The sequence below is a fragment of the Podarcis raffonei genome, chromosome Z (genome assembly GCF_027172205.1).
Source record: "Podarcis raffonei isolate rPodRaf1 chromosome Z, rPodRaf1.pri, whole genome shotgun sequence".
Lineage (NCBI taxonomy): Eukaryota > Metazoa > Chordata > Lepidosauria > Squamata > Lacertidae > Podarcis > Podarcis raffonei.
Window position 1 is genome coordinate 4,960,695 of NC_070621.1, and position 20,670 is coordinate 4,981,364.

A 20,670-nucleotide genomic window follows, 5' to 3' on the forward strand; every position below is an offset into this window, starting at 1 on the left:
CATTGACCAGCGCAACCAAAGCAGTTTCAGTCCCAAGATGGGGGCTGAATTGGAAGGGATGCAAATGGCCTGCATCCTCCAGATGAAGTTGTTCAGTGACTACCTGCTTAATCACCTTGTGCAGGAATGGAGTATTTGATACTAGGCAATAACTGGCCATAATGGTCGGGTCCAAATATGTTTTTTAAAAGATGAGTTTAATAACTGTTTTTTTAAGTGGGCCTGGGAAACACAGAGCTCAATGCCCAGCCCAGTCTGGCTTGCTTTTATGAGCTGGGATAGGCAAGGATCAAGGAGACAGGTAGTTGGTTTCACTCGTTTAAGCAGCCTCTCCACATCCTCAGAGGTAACAGGTTGAAACTGATCCCATTGAACCTGACTAGACGGAGCTCTAGCACTTTCCCACCATGGCCTTCCTACCATGGTGGAGTCTACCACTTTCCAAATGTTATCTGCCTTTTTAATTTTTTTGCAAAATCATTACAGGAGATCTTGGATTCCTCACCAGGTACCGATGTTGAAGGTGGTTCTGTTAGACTAAAAAACACCCGAAAGAGTCTCCAGGTGCTGTTTTCCACAGATGCAATAGAGGCAGCAAAAAAGGTCCTTTTTGCTGTTGCTATCGCCACTTGGTAGACTTGACATTGAGCTTGTATTCAGTCAAATTCAGAACAAGTTTTTCACCACTGGCACTCCAGCTGTCTCAGCAATTGGTTCATTGCCCTCAATTCCAGGAAAAACCATGGGGCCATCTGGGCTCCATGCAACTGAAGAGAGTACTTAGAGCCAAACAGTTGATAGCCTTGGTTAACTCCACATTCCAGCAGGCCAGAAGCGAATCAACTGAAAGGCCATCAACATGGGTGAAGACACCCCCCACCACTCTCTGAAAGCCATTTGGATCCATTAGGCAGTGGGGGGACCATTTGAATCAGTTCCACCACCCTGCAGTTGCACCTGAAGAGCTGCAGAGAAGTCTAGTTGCACCAGGAAGTGATTCGACCATGGCACTTCTTTTGTTCCACTGGAACTTAGTGTCAGATCACCCACATCCATAGAGGTAAACACCAGGTCTATGGCATGTCCATGGCTATGGGTTGGAGCAAACCTTTTCAGGGACAGCCCCATGGAGGCCATACTTTCCATGAAGTCCCTTAGTGGCCCATTGTAAGGTTGTGTCATCATGGATGTTAAAATTCCGTAGGATCACCAGACTAGGTGTCTTCAGGAGAACACTCACCACAACCTGAAGCAACTTGGGCAGGGAATCCTTGGTGCAGTGGGGAGGTAGATACACCAATAGAAATCCAGTACTGCTCCTATTGCCCAACTTCCACTTAGAAAACTGGGTCTTCCCAATAGGATGCCTGGTGCAAGCTAACGATTTCCTAAAAATCACTGTAAACGCCCCCTCCTGCTCACATGCTCTGGGTTGCTGTGCGTAGGAGAAACCTGGTGGACAAGCAGTGGCAAGAACAGACCCATCTGCCATGTCTAACCAAGTTACACATGCTAGGTCAACTCTTCCATCTATGGTCAAGTCATGGATGGCAGTGGTCTTGTGAATCATTGACCTGGCATTGCACAGCAGCACCTTAAGGTCATGTGGGTCACCCTTGTTGATACCTGTAACCTTCTGGTCAGGACCAGACCTGGAGACAGGTATGGTCTTCAAACAATGACCAAACTTGCCTCCTCGGTAATAACATGGTCATTATGACAAGCAACAGGAGTCACCCTTTCTGTGATGTGCTGTTTTCATGCACAGTGTACTGGATTAATGTCACCTTTAGCATTTTTTAAATTTGGAGAAAGACTGTTATATCCAGTGTAGCACTAAATTGAAGTCAATTAGCAGTGTACTTGGCTTGCTCCAGCAGAATCTTGTTGCGCAAAAAAGTTCATGAATGGGTTGCCAGTTAATTTTGTTGCACAATAGATAGCACAGTTCATTGTGCCACGAGTGTCCGCTAGTGCAGCTATTGCGTTGGATTCCTCTGTTGCACAACATTAAATCCCGTCCACCTGTTATCTCAAGGGAAAGGTGGATACAACTCAGATTCTTTGAAGAAAATTTAAGATTTAACTTTGAATTGAAGCACAGATAACAGGATGGAAATAGTTCCACTCCATTCTGTTCTGGTCAGGCCACACGTTAAGAGTACATTTTTCAGTTATGGGTGCCACATTTTAAGAAGGCAGCTGACAAAGTGTAGCACATTCTGAGATGGGCAGCTGGGATAGATGTTGCAGAATCTTGATGAAAACTGAAAAAGAGGCAGAAAATTGCCGCAGTTCACATGTTCATCTGTGGTCACGAGAAACCAAGTTAATGCGATCTGTATTCGTTTACATCATTGTTTTTAAGTCTGTGAATCCAGTTCTAGTCCTGCTCAGAGTAGACCCATTGAAATTAATAGACATAGCTAACTTTGGTCAATTAATTTCAATGGGCCGACTGAGTAGAAGTTAATTGGATATGACACTTTGTCATTCCCTTTACATTGAAATGAGTGATATCTGCAGACCCTGTTCCATTGGAAGCACTGAGAGTTAGCTCATCATCTGTACTTGCAATTCATGCTGTGCCATTTGCCTGCATGGTTTGATTTCAGACCAGGAGGGGAAAGGAAAATATTTCACCTGATGTCAGATGATTGGTAGTTGGGCAGCTCTGCCGACCCATCCAAATGGCCCCTGGGTGTTGGGGGACTGAAGCATCTGGACTGCCAGCTATAAACGCCCCCCAGCCCCCCAGTCTAGGACCAGGTTTGGACTCACTTGGCTCATTGTGCAAACTGATCTGTGCTGCGCCTCTTTATTAAATTTTCTGCAAGATGCAGCAAAGGCCACCATCTTGGATCGTTTAGAGAAATTCATAGAAAATAATGCTTTGTGATACATTCACTGACGGAGGCAGTATACTTCTTAGTACCAGTTTTTGTTGGCTCAGGTCCTGCTTATTGGCTTTCCATTGGGACTTCTGGTTTGCCACTGGGAGAACAGAAAGCTAGACTAGGTGAGCCCCTTTGGCTTGATCCAGCAAGGCTGTTTTTATGTCCCCAATTGCAAAACTAGAGCCAAACATTTGGTCACGTTTGATCTGGCAAATCCATCACTGAACCCTCAACTCCCACATGCTCTGACTCCTTTGTCTCATGCTGTTCCTCCTCATAATCCAGATTGGAAGCTGAACATCTCTGCATATTTCTCTCACCTCCTTAGCCCCTTTCTTATGTAATCCTTCAAAGGACTTCTGCCCACAGCAGAGTAGATACTTTTCAGTCTGCAGGATCTGAATTTCCATGACTTCACTTGTTGTGGAAGAAGTTTCCCTTGGCATGCTGTAATATTCAGCTGTAGAGGACGTTTGTCTCTGGCTACTGGGGAGACAATTGTATCAGTTGGAGTTTTCTAAGAATTGATTACTTACTGACAAATGGGCAAATTAGTGGCTGGCTTCGCATTACTTGCAACTAAATTCTGTGAAAGTGTAGTTGATTCTTGCATAATGGGTTGTAGGCTTGACTGTGTGTTGATTGATGACTTGCTGCTGAAGTTGTCCAACTGGCCGTAGTCTTAGTTTCTTTTACACATGATTTTTAGATTTTATTTTTACTTACAACTATGGCATATGCATATTTTATGCTGTCTCTTTTTGTGATCACCCATGGTCAATAGAAAATGAATATCAGCTGTGGTTTTATCAGGAGAGAATCCTAATTGCAGTTATAGTTGTTGTTGTGTTATTGTTGTTCTTATTTCATATACCACTTACTGCCAAAGTAGACTTCTAATCAGTTATCAGGTATAAGAAGCGGTGACCCAAATATTAAAATATAATCCATGATTATAATATGCAAGAAAACTATCCTGTTAAAACAAGAATGGAGACGGCTCTATGCTCCTATATTGCCAACTTCAGCTCTGAATAAAATAAATCTGTTCTAACCCTCTGTTTCAGGGATGGGGAATACCAGGCTTAGGGCTAAATGTGGCCCTTCAGGCCTCTCTGTTTGGCCCTTGAGATCCCTCCCAGGCCATAGCCCTGTTCTTTCCTGTTCGGCTCCCTTCCTGGGTGCTTTTGCTTGGTGGGAATGTTTCCTTGATCTGTGAAAAGACGCTTGCTTGGATGGAGGTCTGAGAGAGAGAAGGAGAGAGAGGAAACCCCAGTTTTTTTTGTAGCCATGCCCATTTCTCCACCTACTTAATGCCACTCGTATGTGGCCCCTGGAAGCTTGCCCATGAATTCCCTTAACATTACAGCCTTAAAATGCACCCTGATTGAAAAAGTATGCACAAGGTCTAAATTTCAATAGGGTGTGTGTGTGTGAGAGAGAGAGAGAGAGAGAGAAAGAGAGAGAGAGAGAGAGAGAGGGAGAGAGAGAGCTAGAACAGGATGTGGAGTTGTATGTGAAGTGCGGATCTTTGCATTTACACTAATTTTAAGTTCTCATTTCCTCTTTTAGCAATGAAAATGGTCATTATAGATCCATATTTTCCCTTTTATTTTCACAGATTAGAAATGATGTTTCTTCCCTGATTTTCCCTTTCCCTTTAAAAAGTCAGCTCTCTCTGTGTGTGTTTGTGTGTGTAAATAGGTATTAGTGTGTGCAGATGCCAACAAGCTGCTTGTGATCATCTCTCCCCTCAATGCCTTGGCCAATGCCACCTTGGAGCTCAGTTGGGAAGCTGCATAGTTTTCCTGTTGCTCAGAAGCAAAATACAAAAGAACGGACGTGAGATGTCTTCTCCCTAGTATGGGTCCCACTCAGCAGGAGAAGAGCAAACAATACTGAATTGAAATGTTTGGAATGTTAGTGCCGTTTCTTATAATTTTTACAGGAAGGCCAGCCATAAATAGAGTAAATAAACAAGCAATTATGCCTTGATCTCTAGAGGGCCACTGCCAATCTGTGTAGAAAATACTGAGCTATGTGGACCCAGTGGTCTCACTTGGTATTCCTGTGTCTGTATGTAGAGGACTCTTTTCTGCAAGCTGGCCCAAGACATTTTGGCACCTGAGGTGAACCACAAAATGGTCCCCTGCACCAGGGAAGGTGGGGTGAATGAAGATCTACATTGGGAACAAGGGAGAGAATCAAACCAGCCTTATTCGCTCTACGCGGGGCTGCCCTTGAAGCTGTCCCAGAAACTCCAGCAGGTGCAGAATGCTGCAGCGAGGCTCCTCACAGTTGGTGTTGCCATTTTGGATTTTAATTACCGTATTTTTCGCTCGATAACACGCACCAGACCATAACACGCACGTAGTTTTTAGAGGAGGAAAACAAGAAAAAAAATATTCTAAACGAAATAGTGGATATATGATTTTTGTGGTTCATGCTGTGGCTACAGACGTGTGATCTGACAGTGAGGTTGGAGTAGCCCAATGCAAAAATCTTGAGGATCCATGTGGATCCATGCTTTGTAACCACGGAGGAGGGAAGGAAGGGGAACCATGGATCCTCTGCTCACGACTGCAGCATATCCCCCCCGCCACCCGCAGGCATTCGCTCCATAACACGCACAGACATTTCCCCTTACTTTCTAGGAGAAAAAAAGTGAGTGTTATGGTGCAAAAAATACGGTAATTGATGTCAGAATGTTTACATCGCTCCGCACTTAAGACCAAAGTGGTGTACAAAAATACAATATAAATCATAATACACAATCGCAAAACAATGTTAAAAACATGAAGGGCTGTATCCAGTGTTAGTCATACTCAAGAGTAGATGCACCAAAATGGGTGAACTCAACTAGCACAGGTCCATTCATTTCAGTGGGTAGCAGGTGCACCATCTAGGAGAGGGCCGCCCCCCAAAAAAAAATTGCCAAGGAAGGGTCTGGGCCTCCTCAAAAATCCCCGCCGGTCATGTGCGCACACCGCAGGGTGTGCTGCCATCATGTGCACACACTGCAAGGCATGTGCATGGCACGTCAGCATGCCCTGCAGTGTGCGCGAGTGACATCAGCATGCCCTGGAGTGTGCCACATGGTGCAAGCATGGCACAGGGTGTGCTGATGTCATGTGTGCAAGCCCCGTGGTGTGTGTATGTGGCGTGCTGACATCATGCAGCCCTGGCCCCCTCAATCGCGGGGGCAAGGTGGCGTGCTTGGTGAGTCGGACATTTTTTGGATACAACTCCTAACCAATAAGGAGTAAAAGCTGAAGCGGAAATATGAACTAATTTGGGACAACTTTGGGAGATAAGATTTTCTTTTTTTTTAACATTAATAATTCTGAGGCTTGCTTCACTTTCAAGCTGATGCCACAATGGTGAACTCATGTGCTTCAGTCATGATTAATGACAGTTGCCATACATTAATCCCTTCAATTAACATGTTTCTAATTGTGTTAGGGGAACTCGCTGTTACAGAGCGTTCAGCAAAATAGTTTGTGATGCCAGCTTGCAGGCTTGTCAAATTGAATTTGAAACCATGGCTCCGTGGCTCCTTGCAACTGAAAAAAAGAGGTGGGAGGTTTAATTGGCTTTTTGGAAGGAATTAAGGCCAGTGGCGAAGATGGTATCCCATCTGAGCTTTTAATAAACAAATAGGATACAGTTGCCAAGCCCTTTGATGCTATGAATCTCATTACTAAAATCCCAGCTGGTTGGACTGTGAGTATAGATATCACTATTGATAAGAAGAGAGAATGAATTCAGGCCAGCAATTAGATGGCCTATCTGCCTGATAAACATTGCAGATAACATTATATGCCAGTATCAGATTGATAGATGTGAGGATTGAGCTCTGGCAAATGGTAGCATCTTTGAAGAATAAACGGGATTTAGATCAGGTTTGGTTCTTCTGACAATGGATAATGCATTCAATCTTGCCCATCTGATTAACAAATATGGAAAAAGCAAGGAGAAAATTTTATTGTATACAGCCCATGCTGCTTCTTGTAGGTTGTATTTGAGTCTATAGAGGGGGGCAGCTTACATCTGCACATAGAATCCTAGAAGTGTAGAGCTGGAAGGGACCGTGAGGGTCTAATTAGTGTCATTTAGTCCAGGGACCTTTTGCCCAACATGGGGTTCAAACCCACGACCCGAAGAATGAGTCTCATGCTCTACCAACTGAGCTATCTCTCTCTCTGGCCTACTGTTAAACGTTCTGTTTGGAACACTTTAATTCACTTTTCAACCAGAAAGCACCCCAGAGTGGTTTGCATATGATTAATTGAAATGAGACAGTCCAGGCCTGCAGGCTTGCAATCTAAAAAGGGGGAAAAGATGGGGAGGGAAAAGGGAAAAAAGCAACCCCAGGCACTAGTTTGTTTTTTTTAACAGTTGCTCTGATAATGACCAGCTGGAATGGAATGGCCCTGCTTCGTATCTCTTTCACCCTTGCAGGTGCATTTTTGACAGAATATCACTTTGTAGAATAGTTGTGTGTGTATTTATTTATTTATTTTAAAGTATATTTAGCTCAAATACCATGTACCATATTTTGCTTTTAAACTGGTGCAAGGCATCATAGAGCAGAGCGAATGAATACCGGAGGTGGAACCAGAGCCTGTGATAAATTTGTAACTGTGCAATTGAGAGCTTGCAGAGAGATCCTTGGGGTGTTGCAATTCCTGCCCCCCTCCTTTTTAATCTGTGGATTACTTGAGGAGTTTGCAGTCTTCAAGGCCTAGAGTGGTCAAGCAGGCTCTAAATGGCAGCATTCTTTCCTCAAGACCTGGAGATGCAAAATTCTTCTTTGCTATGCAAACATTGGGTGGGGGAAACTTTCTTTCCATCCTAACTTTCCCTGAAGAAAAATTCCCTTGATGAGCCAAAGCAACAGGTTCCTTTGGTGGCCTGAATGAGGTCTTTTTCACTGGGACACAGGAAGCTGCCTTATACTGAGCCAGACTGTATTGCCTACACAGACAGGCAGCAACTCTCTGTGGCTTCAGACTGCAGTATTTCCAAGTTTGAATCTGGGACCTTCTGCATGCCAAAAAGCTTTATCACTTCTCCTAGAAATTAAGTAAGATTCCAGTCGTCTTAGTACTCAACAAAGGACTGAATGAAGCAAGAACAGTGGGAGCTGACTCATACTGAGTTAGACCCTTGCTGCATCTACCTCAGTATTGTTCAGACTGAATAGCAGTGACTCTCCAGGGTTTCAGGCAGGATTCCTTCCAAGTGATAATGGGAGATGTGAGGGATTGAACCTGGGATCTTCTTCAGGCCAAGCAGATGCCCCACCAGGCAGCTACAGCCCTTTCCCTAACCATGGTTGTTCCCAAACAACCCCAAGCGTCCTCTCCCTTGCTCTCTTTTCAAGGCTTTCTGTGTGGGCCTTCCCTGCGACATCACCTTTTGGAGCATCTTTGCATAATGAGACTTGCCTCTTGCTTGAGTCCAGCTGGGCCGCCTCTGTCATCATGAGACCATGCCTGCACTTTTCAAATTCTCGTAATCCTAATGATTATCTGAACCCAATCAGTGGTTGTGAGACAGCTCTCAGAAGAAGCTTGCTTTGTGCCATGAGCCCCATGGCAATGTTATGGAGGAGAGGGCTGGATCCTGAGGTGCTCTGGGTGTTGGAGCCGGGCAGCCATGGGGAAGGTCCTAGCAGGATGAGGGAGATGGATTTGGGACACCAAGAAGTGTCTGAGCCCAGGAGGAGGTCAGTCATCTAGGAATGGGAGGAATGGATCCTGGGGAGGGACCCGTGGGTTAGCAAAGGTACCCCCCCATTGTGGTGTCCATCATCCCTGGTCAGATGCCTTCTCCTGCCAGTGAGGAGCCTCTTCCTTTGGAGGAGGCAACTGAGAATAAATCAAGTGCTGAGTTGGTGCTGACACTGCCTCTGTCTCAAGGACAGCACTGGTACAGGCAAACCCCACAGACCTTACCCACTTGAAGGAGTGCCTGTTTGCTTGCCCAGTATGGGACTGTGCTCCCCTGACTCGTCAACAGGAAGACACAAGGGTTGTGCCACTTGTTGGGTCAATGTCTTAGCTATATATCTCTGCCTCTTCTGTACCTGCTACACCTTGTGACCTGTGCTTTGCCTGTGTATCGATCTGGTTTATGCATTAAAGCCTTATGTGGCTCAGGACCGCCATACCTTAGGAACTGCCTCTCCCCGTATGAACTGACTCAGATCCTATACAGTGGTACCTCGGGTTAAGTACTTAATTCGTTCCGGAGGTCTGTACTTAACCTGAAATTGTTCTTAACCTGAAGCACCACTTTAGCGAATGGGGCCTCCTTCTGCTGCCGCGCCTCCGGAGCACAATTTCTGTTCTCATTCTGAAGCAAAGTGCTTAACCTGAAGCACTATTTCTCAGTTAACAGAGTCTGTAACCTGAAGCGTATGTAACCCGAGGTACCACTGTATTGATCCTCTGAGGCCTTTCTTTGTGTGCCCCCTCCATGAGAGGTCAGGACGGTGGTAACATGAAAATGGGGCCTTTTCTGTGGTGGCTCCCTGCTTGTGGAATGGTCTCCCCAGGGAACTTCACCTGACGCCTTCACTACATATATTTTGGGTCCAGGCAAAAACATGGTTCTTCAACCAGGCCTTCACCTGTTAATGATCTGTGGTCTTTTTATTGACAGGAGGGGGGGGGTGTCACCTTATTTCCTTTTTCTTTTTACTATTATCACATTATACATTTTGTATGTTATGCTGTAAACTGCCCTGTGGTCTTTTGATAAAGGCTGGCATATAAATTAAAAATAAATATAACAATAATAATTGGGGGCCTTTGGCAGAAACAGAGCAGGGAGTTTGGGTTTGTGGTCCAGCAGTGAGGGCCAGGACACCTTGGGCCCTCAGGTTCGTAACAGCTGCTGGCTCGCCACAAATGCCCCCCCCCCGGCTTGGGCACTCAAGTGAGTGTTCGCTAACTGTGCCCTATTTCCTGTGGTGTGTTATTACTACTCCACACTGGCCATGTTTACTGCTCTGCATTTCACATTTTTTATCAATGCTTTAATACTTACGTTCTTAACCACCTCAAATATTTGGCTTGATAAAAAGGTGGTGGTGGTGGGAATCTCAACTGTTTTTATAGATAAAAGGTAAAGGTAAAGATAATCAGCAATAAATGGTACACGGAAACTTTTCCTTCTCTTGACAGCTTTTTGGACTTGAGCAAAAAGAGGCAGGATTTTAACGTCTCGTATTTACCACCTGCATATCCATTGCATTGTCCTACTTTGTAACCAAAGGGTTTCCCTCCCTCCCCGTCTTTCTCTTTCTCTCTCTTACTCCCACCCCTTACTGCTCCTCAGGGCTTTCCTGGTGATCTTGGAGAACGAGGACCTCCGGGCATTGATGGCAACCCAGTAAGTTGGCAAAAGTTTCTCTCCTGGTTTTTGTTTTCTTTTGTGGGCCTCATTGGGAGGCGGCCTGTTTGCTGTTTGGGATTGGCCCCTTGGAATCAGCGGCCTCAGGCCTGCCTTGTTGTTTTAAGTTCCCTCTTGAAACAATTCCCATCTTTTATACAACGTGCTAAATACTTCAGTCAAGCATCTAACAAGGGAGAGGTCAATGAGGGTGCCCTCCCTTCCCTGCCTCTCCTCTTTCCGTCTTCCCCTGCAGCCCCACAGAGTGCTTTGCTTGCTGGGGAAAGGATGAACAAAAGCCAAGCGTAACTGGGTGTTTTTGAAGCATCTTTTCTGTCACTCATCTTACAGATCTTATACTCAGATCTCTAGGCAATTTACTCAAAGTAGGCCCATTAAAACGGATGCCCCCAATTTAGTCATGTTCATTAATTTCAGTGGGTCTGCTCTGAGTAAAATGCAGTAGAATGCAACCCCCTGTTCTTTTGAGTGTAGATTGTATCAACTGGTTTTAATACTGTGCTTTGACAATGCTGCAACCTCCCCGGGACCTTATCATGAAGGGCAGGTAAGAAATCTTTTTTTTTAAAAAAAATAATTACAATAATACCAATAATAGTTTCCAGTGTTAGTCCTACACAGAGTAGACCCATTGAAACTGGTGGATATTACTCAGGTACTTTAATTTCAGTGGGTATTCTGAGTATAACTGCTCTGGATAAAATCCAATCCCCCTCCTCCCTGTTGGTACAGTGAGAAGCTGGCAGCATTCTACAGTTGTCTGGGATGAAATGATAGAGCTGGGCCGCTCTGTTTTTTGGACTGCTTGGATGGAGGCCTTAGGGAAAGAGCTGTAACTTCCTGGCGAAGTATGTGCTTTGCATGCAGAAGGTCCCATCTTCAGTCCTCAGCGGTTCCAGTTAAAGAAAGGGTTGACCAACATGGTGCCTTCCAGGACTTGTTGGACTACATGCGTCATCCTTCTTGACCATTGGACATGCTGGCTGGGGCTAAAGGGAGCTGCATTTATTTATTACCGTATTTTTCCATGTATAAGACGCTCCCATGTATAAGACAACCCCTATTTTTTTAACCCAAAATTAAGAAATTAAGTTGTTTAGCTTTTTTTGGGGGGGGGGGGAGGTCACTTCCACCAATCACTAACCCGCCTGCCTGCCACTGCCAATCACTTGCCACAGCCACTGCCGATCACATACCTCACCGCAGCCACCATTTGTATGCCTGCTCGCTGCCACCAACAGCCGACCCGCCCACTTACTGCAGCTGCCAATCGCCTGCCCACCTCACCACAGCTACCAATCACCCACCCAATCGTCGCTGCCAATCTCCTGCTTGCTGCTGCCATTAATCACACATTCCCCCTCTGTATTTACTATCCGTGTATAAGACGACACCCAATTGTTGCCTATTTTTTCCCAGCAAAAAGCATTGTCTTATACAGAGAAAAATACAGTACGTTTATTTATTTATTGCCACTGTAACTAAGTGGTAGAGAATCTGCTTTGTCTGCAGAAGGTCCCAGATCAAATCCCTGGCATTTCCAGGCAGGGCTGGGAGAGACTCTGGTCTGTAACTGTGCAGAGGTCCAGCCTATCAGATGGGGAAGCAGTTGCCCTCTAGATGATGCTGGATTCAACTCCCATCAGCCTTAGGTGGCATGATCAGTGGCCAGGAATGATGGGAGGTTATGTCCAGCATCTTCTGGAGGACTGTAGCTACCCCATCCCTACTCCATAGAGAGGAGGAGGAGCTTTTTAGGCTAGATTTCTCTCCTGGTGTTTTGGGCAATGTGTGGTTTGAAGAAGGCCCAGCTCTGATCAATAATCGTAGATCTACAGCAGAGATGGGGAACCTTTGGCCTTCCAGATGTTGCTGGACTCAAACTCCGATCATTAGCCCTTGGCTGTGATGAATTCTAACAGAATTTCATCAACAGCTGCAGGACCACAGATTCAGCATCTCTGGTGCAGTCCATTCTGCAGTGTCTGGTTTTTCTTAGGATATAAAAGAAGACCTACGTCTGTACACCTTCCTTATGCTGAAGATTCAGACCATTTGGTATGGGAAGAGTTTGAATCCCTTACTTTTAGTCTGTGTAAGAGGCAAGTTGCCAGCCTCTTTCCAGATCCAAAACATGAATGTACAGTATTCAATTACAAAAAGTCTCTATTTCTAAAACTTTTGCAGATATAAGGGAAAGCATGCAGGAAGTATTCCATCAAATCTTGTATGCTAATAGTGAACTTTATCAGGAGAGATAAACGAAAGTACTTTTTTGTGCAGCGCATACTTAAACTATGGAACTCCTTCCTGCAGGAGGCATTGATGGCCACCAACTTGGGTGGCTTTAGAAGAGGACTGGACAAAGTCATGGAGGAGAGGACTATTGATGGCTACTAGTCACAATGGCTATGCTCTGCTGCTACTGTGGAGGCTCAGTGCTTTTGAATACTAATTGGTGGAAACTACAAGACGGGAGCGTACTGTTGTGGTTGAATTCTGCTTGCTGGTTTCCCACAGCCATCTGGTTGGCCACTGTGAGAACAGGATGCTGGACTAGATGGACCATTGACCTAGTTCAGCAGAGCTCTTCTTATGTTCTTAACTCATTTTTGACAGTGGACCCTTATGCAGCTGCAACAGAGCCATTCCCACACAACTGGGAGGTAATCAGCAGCCTTGGGCAAAACTCTACGGTTTGGAGAAGTACTAAAACCCCCCAGCTAGATCAAGAAGTGTTAAGCATGTTCAGTGAGCACAGAATGTTGAGTGTCTTTTGGAGGGGAAATAGGAAACTGGATGGTTGAGAGAGAGAGAGATGGAATGGAGATGACTTCGGCTGCCTGAACTGGAATCTTGGGCCAAGAACCTGCAGTATCACAATGTTTTGTTGCAGGTCCCACTTATTATTGATAGGCTTCTGGTTGGCCAATGTGAGAACAGGATGCTGAACAATAAAAGCTGTTTGTCCAATTCAGCAGACCTCTTCTCGTATTCTCCCTAAGAATTAAAACCGTGGTTCTGGTTCTGGTGTGCAAAGGTAGCATACCTTGAAGCAGCTAGCCTTTTAAAAAACCCCTGATGGGATTGAATTGTATTGTAGTAACACTGAGTACAGTTAAATAGCTTTCAGCTTTGATATAAGGCTACCTATACAGTGGTGCCTCGCAAGACGAAAATAATCTGTTCCGCGATTCTCTTCGTCTAGCGGTTTTTTCGTCTTGCGAAGCAACCCTAAGCGGATTAGCGCTTTTAGCGGCTTAGCGGCTATTAAAGACTTAGCGGCTTAGCGGCTAAAAGGCTATTAGCGGCTTAGCGGCTTAGAAAAAGGGGGGGGGAAGCGAGAGAGAAAACGCAAGACTAGCAAGACGTTTCGTCTTGCGAAGCAAGCCCATAGGGAAAATCATCTTGCGAAGCAACTCAGAAACGGAAAACCCTTTCGTCTAGCGGGTTTTCCGTCTTGCGAGGCATTCGTCTTGCGGGGCACCACTGTAAGTCTGGCTGTTTCTGTAATCTCTCAGAAATAACCGTACAACCTGGTTGTTTTTGCAGTGTTTACCATTGGTCCCCTTAAGGATTGAGGAGAAATGTGATTCAGTTCTCATTTAAATGCAAATCTATGAAATCTACACTTTCCAAAACAAAATGTGAACTAAAACATAGCGGTTCTTTGAAATTTGCGCTTATCCAAATTGTCCAGCCAGTGTTTGCAAAACTGCATATGTTAGGGGAAAGTATGCCTGAAAATGAATGCATTAGAGAAAATGACATATAAAACACGCATTATATCAGGGGAAATTGTTTGCAAATATGTGTATATCAGGCAAAACTCCATAGAAAAATGTGTATATTAGGATAAATTTCCATGGAAATGCTGGATAATTTTTCATGAGGATTTTTAAAAATGCAAATTGTTGCAGAAATGTGGAGAAGTGAGTTTAATATTTGAAAAACACGAAATTCAGAGAACCATCCCTGGTCCCCTCACCATACAATTTCTTGCTCAGCCTATCCCCTTCTATAGAAGCGGGCCAGGAAGGCCCTTTTTCCTTTTATTCTTTTTGAAAAATAAAACTGCATTATCACCAGAAAATATGCCTTGGACCAGCAGATTTCTTTCCCTAGCCCTTCCCAAACGTTGCTTTTAACTCTCCCTAACCTCAAAATTCTCTGTTTCAATTGATTTTCCTTGGTGCATTTGTGTGTGTGTGTGTGTTTTAAGTAGAACAGCTGTCCAGCAGTTCAGTTGTCAGAGCAGAGATAAAATGCATAAAGATTGCTTGCTTTAGACACAGCATATGCCCTTCATTCTGGCTGCTTGTGTGAGAATTAAAGGGTAGGAGTTAAGGACAATTAGAAGGGACCTGTTGGATCAGACCAAGGGCCGACCCGTCTGCTCTAGAATCTTTTCCCACAGTGGCCAACCACCAGCTGCCTCTGGGAAACCCACAAGCAGAACATGAAGGCTTTCAGCACAAGGGCTGAGTGGGCTTTCCCCCTCTATGTGTGTGACTCTCACCCAGAATCTGCCATTGCAACTCAGTTATGTCTTAGGTATTCCTTGTTTTGGAAGTTGGAAGCATTTGCCCACCTAGAGATACTGGCTCTGTTGGTGTCTTCCTGGATGCACCTAGTTCCTAATTTATTTAATTAATTAAGGTAGTGATGGGGAAGCTTTTTCAGCCCATGGCCACATTCTCTTTTGAGCAACTTTCCTGGGCCTTCGTGGCAGTAGTGGGCACAGCCATGAGCAAAAGAAGAAGGTGCAATAAATGTGAATCTCACCATTGTACCATTCACCCCAGGACCTGTCCTTCATCCAGGCAGGCAAGAAATATTATCAGACAGGCAAAAATGTTCAAGGAAGGGCCAATTGGGGGGCGTAGGTTCAGGAAGAGGGGGCACGACTGGGTGAACCCCAAGGGCCAAATAGTGAGGCTTGGAGCATTTGCCCCTTGGACTTGAGGTTTCTTACCCCTGATTTAAAGCATTTCTAGTTGAGATTCCTGCATTGCAGGGGGTTGGACTAGATAGCTGTCAGGTTCCCTTCCAACTCAACAATTCTATGATTCTACACTGCCTTCCATCAAACTGGATTTGAGTAAATTTTTGTATGGGTGTGCCAAAGGCAGCCATTGGAACCAGAAGAGATTAGCCAGTAGTCAGGACCAAAGAGCAAGGCTGGGCTGCAGGACAAAACAGCAAATTGGACAGAGGAGTGAGTGAGAGGTCAGGACTGAAGATTTCCAGGAGTGTGCCAGGGTTCAGGAAAACACCATGTTGCAGCGAGGTTCTAACTGGAAGCAGGAGCCTTTTTATGCACTTCCTTGTCTAGGGAGAATCCAGTGGCCAGTCTGGCTGAGCGCATTCAGTCTAGGGCAGGGGAGGTCCATCAGCCATGCTGCCTGTGGCTGATGGAAGTTGCAGTTCAATAGCATCTGGAGAGACCACTTTTGCCACAGAGGTACCCTCCAGATGCTGTTGGACTCCAACTCCCATCAGCCCCTGGTCTGGGGCCTGAAGGTACTTTACTGAGAAGCTGCCAATTGTAGTTCAACAGCTCACCACATGAGGGAGTTGATGTGTGTATTGATCTGTTTTTAGTTTGTTGTTGAGTTCAATTATTTTTGAATGTTTGTTGTTAGCTGTTTTTACCAATAATTTTATTGGGTGGTGCTTTTTTGGTTTTTTTTGTTTAGAGCCACATTCCCTCGTGGGCAGGCCTTCTGGAATCTTGAAAGCCCAGTGACAGGTGCAACCAGAGGCCAAAGTGGGCAGAGTCAAGGATGCGGCTCTTATCTTTGCACAGCATGCTACAGTCTGTCCTTATGAAAGTCCAAGGTCTCCATACACACACACACACACACACACACGCAGAGAGAGAGAGAGAGAGAGAGAGAGAGAGAGAGAGAGAGAGAGAGACCTCTCTCTAACCTTCATCCATGCAAGCAAAAGGCAGGATCATGGTTCAAGCTAGGTATACAAGCACTAAAGGAAGCCACAGAGGAGAGCTGGTAAGAGGTGTGGGGGTCGGTAGTGCCCCGCCCAGGGGAAAGTCCCAAGGGCCAGAGAGATAGAGAGGGGCTAACAGGGCTGCATTTGGCTCCAACTTAAGGTTCCCCACCCCAGGTCTGGTCCCCGCTTCTAGCCTAAAGAGAAAGCCATTTTAACTATTCCTGTTGGAGAGAAACAGGAATTGATGGATGGAAGCACTCCATTGGCTGAGGATCCTTAAATGATGGATGGAAGCACTCCATTGGCTGAGGATCCTTAAATGAGCCATGAGCTTCATTAAAGTGGTCTGTGGCATGTGTGTGGACTTGCAGTTGAAGACAGGAGAAGGCGAACCCATGACACTAAGTGTTCACATTAATTTCTCATTGCATTTCTGTTGCTTCTTTTATTTCTTATATTGTATTACAGTTTGAATTCTCTGTAAATCCTACAGCATCTAGCACAGTGCATTACAAGAGAAATTGTTAAGTGGTCCTCCAAGGCCCTTGGTTAAGTGATCCATGGTGGGGGCCGTGTAATTTGGCAACCAGATCACCACGACCAGGACACTGCACAGAACCAGGGGTTCTTGGCCCTCACACTGCCAGTTAAATTCAGAATGGCAGTGTGAGAGCTGCCACCCTCCCACTATGGATCCAAAGCGTCTTCAGGGGTTCCCTTGCCTTAAGAAAACACCTGGTGAGCACCTCACTCTAATGTGCCCTTATCATCCTCATCTGAGATCTGTTTACTTAAACCAAGTATGGGAACCTTTGGCCTGCCAGGCGTTGCTGAACTACAACCCCAAGCATCTTTGCTTGCTTGGGGCTAATGGGAGTTGTAGTTCGGCAGCATCTGAAGGGCCAAAAGTTCCCAAAAACTTATTTAAGCTGTCATCCTTCCCTATTAATCACTCTGCCTTAGTAGCCTTTCCCTTCCTTCAGTTAGCCCCTTCTCTCCTTGACTTGCCACTGGGGTGGCCAGCAGCACAAGTGGTGCCTTTTGCCTCCTTCCCACACTGTGCCCTAAGTCATTATGGGAAGGCTTGCCCATGGACTGGCTCTGTATTCTTTTATTCTCCTCTTATCCCTTTCTTGTTCTCCCACCCTCCTTCGTTGGACCCCTGCCCCTCAAATGTGTCATCCGCCATGCCTTTATCCCCTGGCTGGCCAAGACTCTTTCCAGAGTGGGTCAGGGGCCACCCTGCCCAGCCTCTTCTGGCCTGCGTGGCTCACCTCCCCAGCTTACTAGTGGGATGACAGCATCAACCATTCCTGACTACCTGATGCAAGGGTGGTGGCAACAGGAAGGACAGACCCCCTTGCACCTTCGACAGTTGTGCTGAAGAGGGAATTTCAGCACAATTTATGCTTCTTGCCCCCACGTCAGAGTTCTAGGAGTTTGTCTGCTATGTTTGACTCATTACAGAATAAGCTGCATTGATTTCCCCACATTCCTGGTTGTGTATGTCAGTGAGAGTTTGTCCACATCACCATTTATCTTGTGATAAACCATAGATTCACTTAATTATACTGGGTGGGTGGGTGTGCCATTAGGATTTTAAATTGGTACAGGAACAGAGGAAGTTGTCAGGGACCCTTTAGTTTAGATTCCTGCATTGCAGGGGGTTGGACCAAATGATCCTCAGGGTACCTTCCAACTCTACAATTCTAGGATTCTAGGATTCCAGGGCAGGAGTCTCTCTCTAAAACCTTCCTGGAGATGCCACTGGGGAATGAACCTGGACCTTCTGGTTGCACGGCAGATGCTCTGCCATAGAGCTATGGCCCTTCCCATGAACTGACAGCCTACCCCAACCCGAAGCCCTTTCAGGTGTTGCTGGACTCCCGACTCCCCTCAGCTCCAGCCAGCATGCAAAATGGACCAGGATTATGGGTGCTGAAGTTCAGAGTATATGGAGGGTGTCAAGCTGTGTTGTAGGAAGGAAACACTAGCTGCCTCTTCGGAATGTCTCCAGTCATCTGGTCCAGTTGCGCGCAGGACCTCTTTTATTCCCAGCAACATACTGGGCTCATTCTGAAAGAGGGGCAGGGGATCTGTGGCTTTCCAGATGTTGTGGACTCCCATCACCCCAGACCATTGCTCAGGCTGGCAGGGGCTAAGCAGATTTCAGGGGCTCAATGTGAATCTGGCTTGGAGCTCTAGGTCAGTTTTTGAAAGCTCTGCCTGGGATATCCGGAGAATCCAGAGTCCTGCAATGTTAATTCCCCAGCGGAAGAGAATCCTTCCCTTTGGCCTTTTTAGATTTTCTCCCCCACCCCCACTTGGGCAGCTTATGACACTTAGTGCACAGAATGAAAAGGGAAGGCCTTAGCTTGTTTGAAGAGAAGTTTGGTGGGGTCAAGGAAAGTGTCACAGACAGAGCAAATTCCAGCAAAGGACACCCATGGAACAGATTCTGAGTCTGCTGGGAGGAATGTATGCAGAAAACACAGTTGTGGATCCCACGTTTCTGTCCTGCCACCTGCTTCCAGAATTTGAAACACACTTTGGGCTCTTGACTGTTTCTTCCCGTGCCACTGAATTTGGGTGGCTTGTGCTGTTTACCTCAGATTGGTTTGTGGCAGTCTCTTCCCACACCCCCAGCCCCCTTCTGTTCTTCTTTCTCTTTGTGGAAATTTTAGAAATGGATGCAGCACGGAGTGCTCATGGTCCCTGTTCCAGCCCACTAACTAGTCATGCCCTCCTCCATGCTATTACATTCCATGCCCCCCCCCCCGTTTTACACACACCATCATTCTCTGGCCATGAGCATGGGCTGGAGCATCTTCCACATCAGGAAAGGTTATAACATTCAGAGTGTTATACTTTGCTGGGGTGGGGTATAGAGGCATGTAAAATTATGCAGGGTGTGGAGACACTGGATAGGGAGAAGTGGGCGTGAATAACAATAACACACCCATCCCAAAATGGCATTTCCCCCTAATTACTGTTTTGTACTTTTTGCAAATTTTGGGGTTCCCCCAAACCTGCTGATGCCTTTCTTTTGTGCACCAAAGGTGCCGATTTGACTGCATACAGACTCTTACTTGAAGCACTGAATTCCCTGGTAGTGCACATCAGCCTTCGCCACAGCTGGAGATGATGGGATATGTTGCCCATTACATCTGGCACCAGGATGGCAAAGGCTGGTGGGTATGACGATTTCCTTATGATGAAGGAGAGCCCCACAGGATTTTATGCAACTAAGTCATAGTCAAAGTAGACCAACCTGAAATGAATGAATCTGTCAGCTGTGAACATTCAGTTCAGTGTGTCTACTCTGAGTAGAACTAACACTGGATGCAACCCATGCCTGCAGAGAGGCTCTTCTTCATGAATGGCTTTCTATAGGTTTTTTATACACATAGTCCTCCTCATTATTTTATTTGCTTGTGGTAAGTGTGGTCCCCAGGCCTCTCTGTCTGGCCCTCAGGAGCCTTCCCTAGGCCACACACTTCCCTGAGCCAGACCTCTTACTAGCCCTGCTGTGCATCCTCCTTGAGTGCTTTTGCAGAGCTGGAATGTGTCTTTGAACTCTGATCGTGAGTCCTGAGTGCCTGGACAGAGGACAGAGAGAGGTGTGTGAGTGTGGGTGTAGAAACTAGCCTACTGTACAAAGGTAAAATTCACATCCATTGCTCTATGCAGGCTGAATCTAGACACATCAAAGAAGTGTTTCAGTGAAACACGTAAATTTAAACAGGGAAATCCTGTAGGGAAAGACAGGACTCCACAGCACCATCTGGTGGTGCATTGTTATATTGCATATACAACACTTATAAATCACCTTTTCTTTAAAACAAAAATTTTTCCCCCTTCCAGTAGCACCTTAAAGACCAACTAAGTTAGTTCTTGGTATGAGCTTTCGTGTGCATGCACACTTCTTCAGATATCTGACTGCTTACTGTGTATTTCTGAGCACTGAGTGGAGAGAAAGATAGAACTCCTGAACCTCTTCCTTTTTTCTGTAGCTCAATTGGTAGAGCATGATATTCTTAATCTCAGGGTTTTGAGTTCGAGCCCCATGTTGGGGGAAAGATTCCTGTATTGTAGGGGGTTGGACTAGGTGACCCTTGCGATCCCTTCTAACTCTAGGATTCTGAGATTCTGTATGTATCTATCGCTATTGCTCCAGCTAAGCCACCTCTGTCTGGCGCTCCTGTTGCTATGTGTTGGACCTCAAGCCCTTTTCCCCCAGCAATTTGCCCCCTCTCAGCCTTAGTTCATCCATCTGTAAAATGGGAGCAGTAGTGTCCGTTCTTAGCCACGGGGCTTGTTTTGAGGTGAGCAAGGCAGACGTTTGTGCTGGACTCTTGAGGGTTGTTTTTGCAGGTGGGAAAGAGAAAAGTGATGG

The 20,670-nt window shown here is 45.8% G+C and overlaps 1 protein-coding gene across 1 annotated transcript in view; it reads left to right on the forward strand.

The window, feature by feature from the left end:
- The window catches only part of COL27A1 (collagen type XXVII alpha 1 chain), a 262,533-nt gene that overhangs the window by 95,944 nt on the left and 145,919 nt on the right, over positions 1–20,670 (forward strand). The window contains exon 13 of the mRNA XM_053374834.1: positions 10,245–10,298. Within this exon, the coding sequence (XP_053230809.1) occupies positions 10,245–10,298 (54 nt within the window). The remainder of the gene's footprint in view (positions 1–10,244; positions 10,299–20,670) is intronic.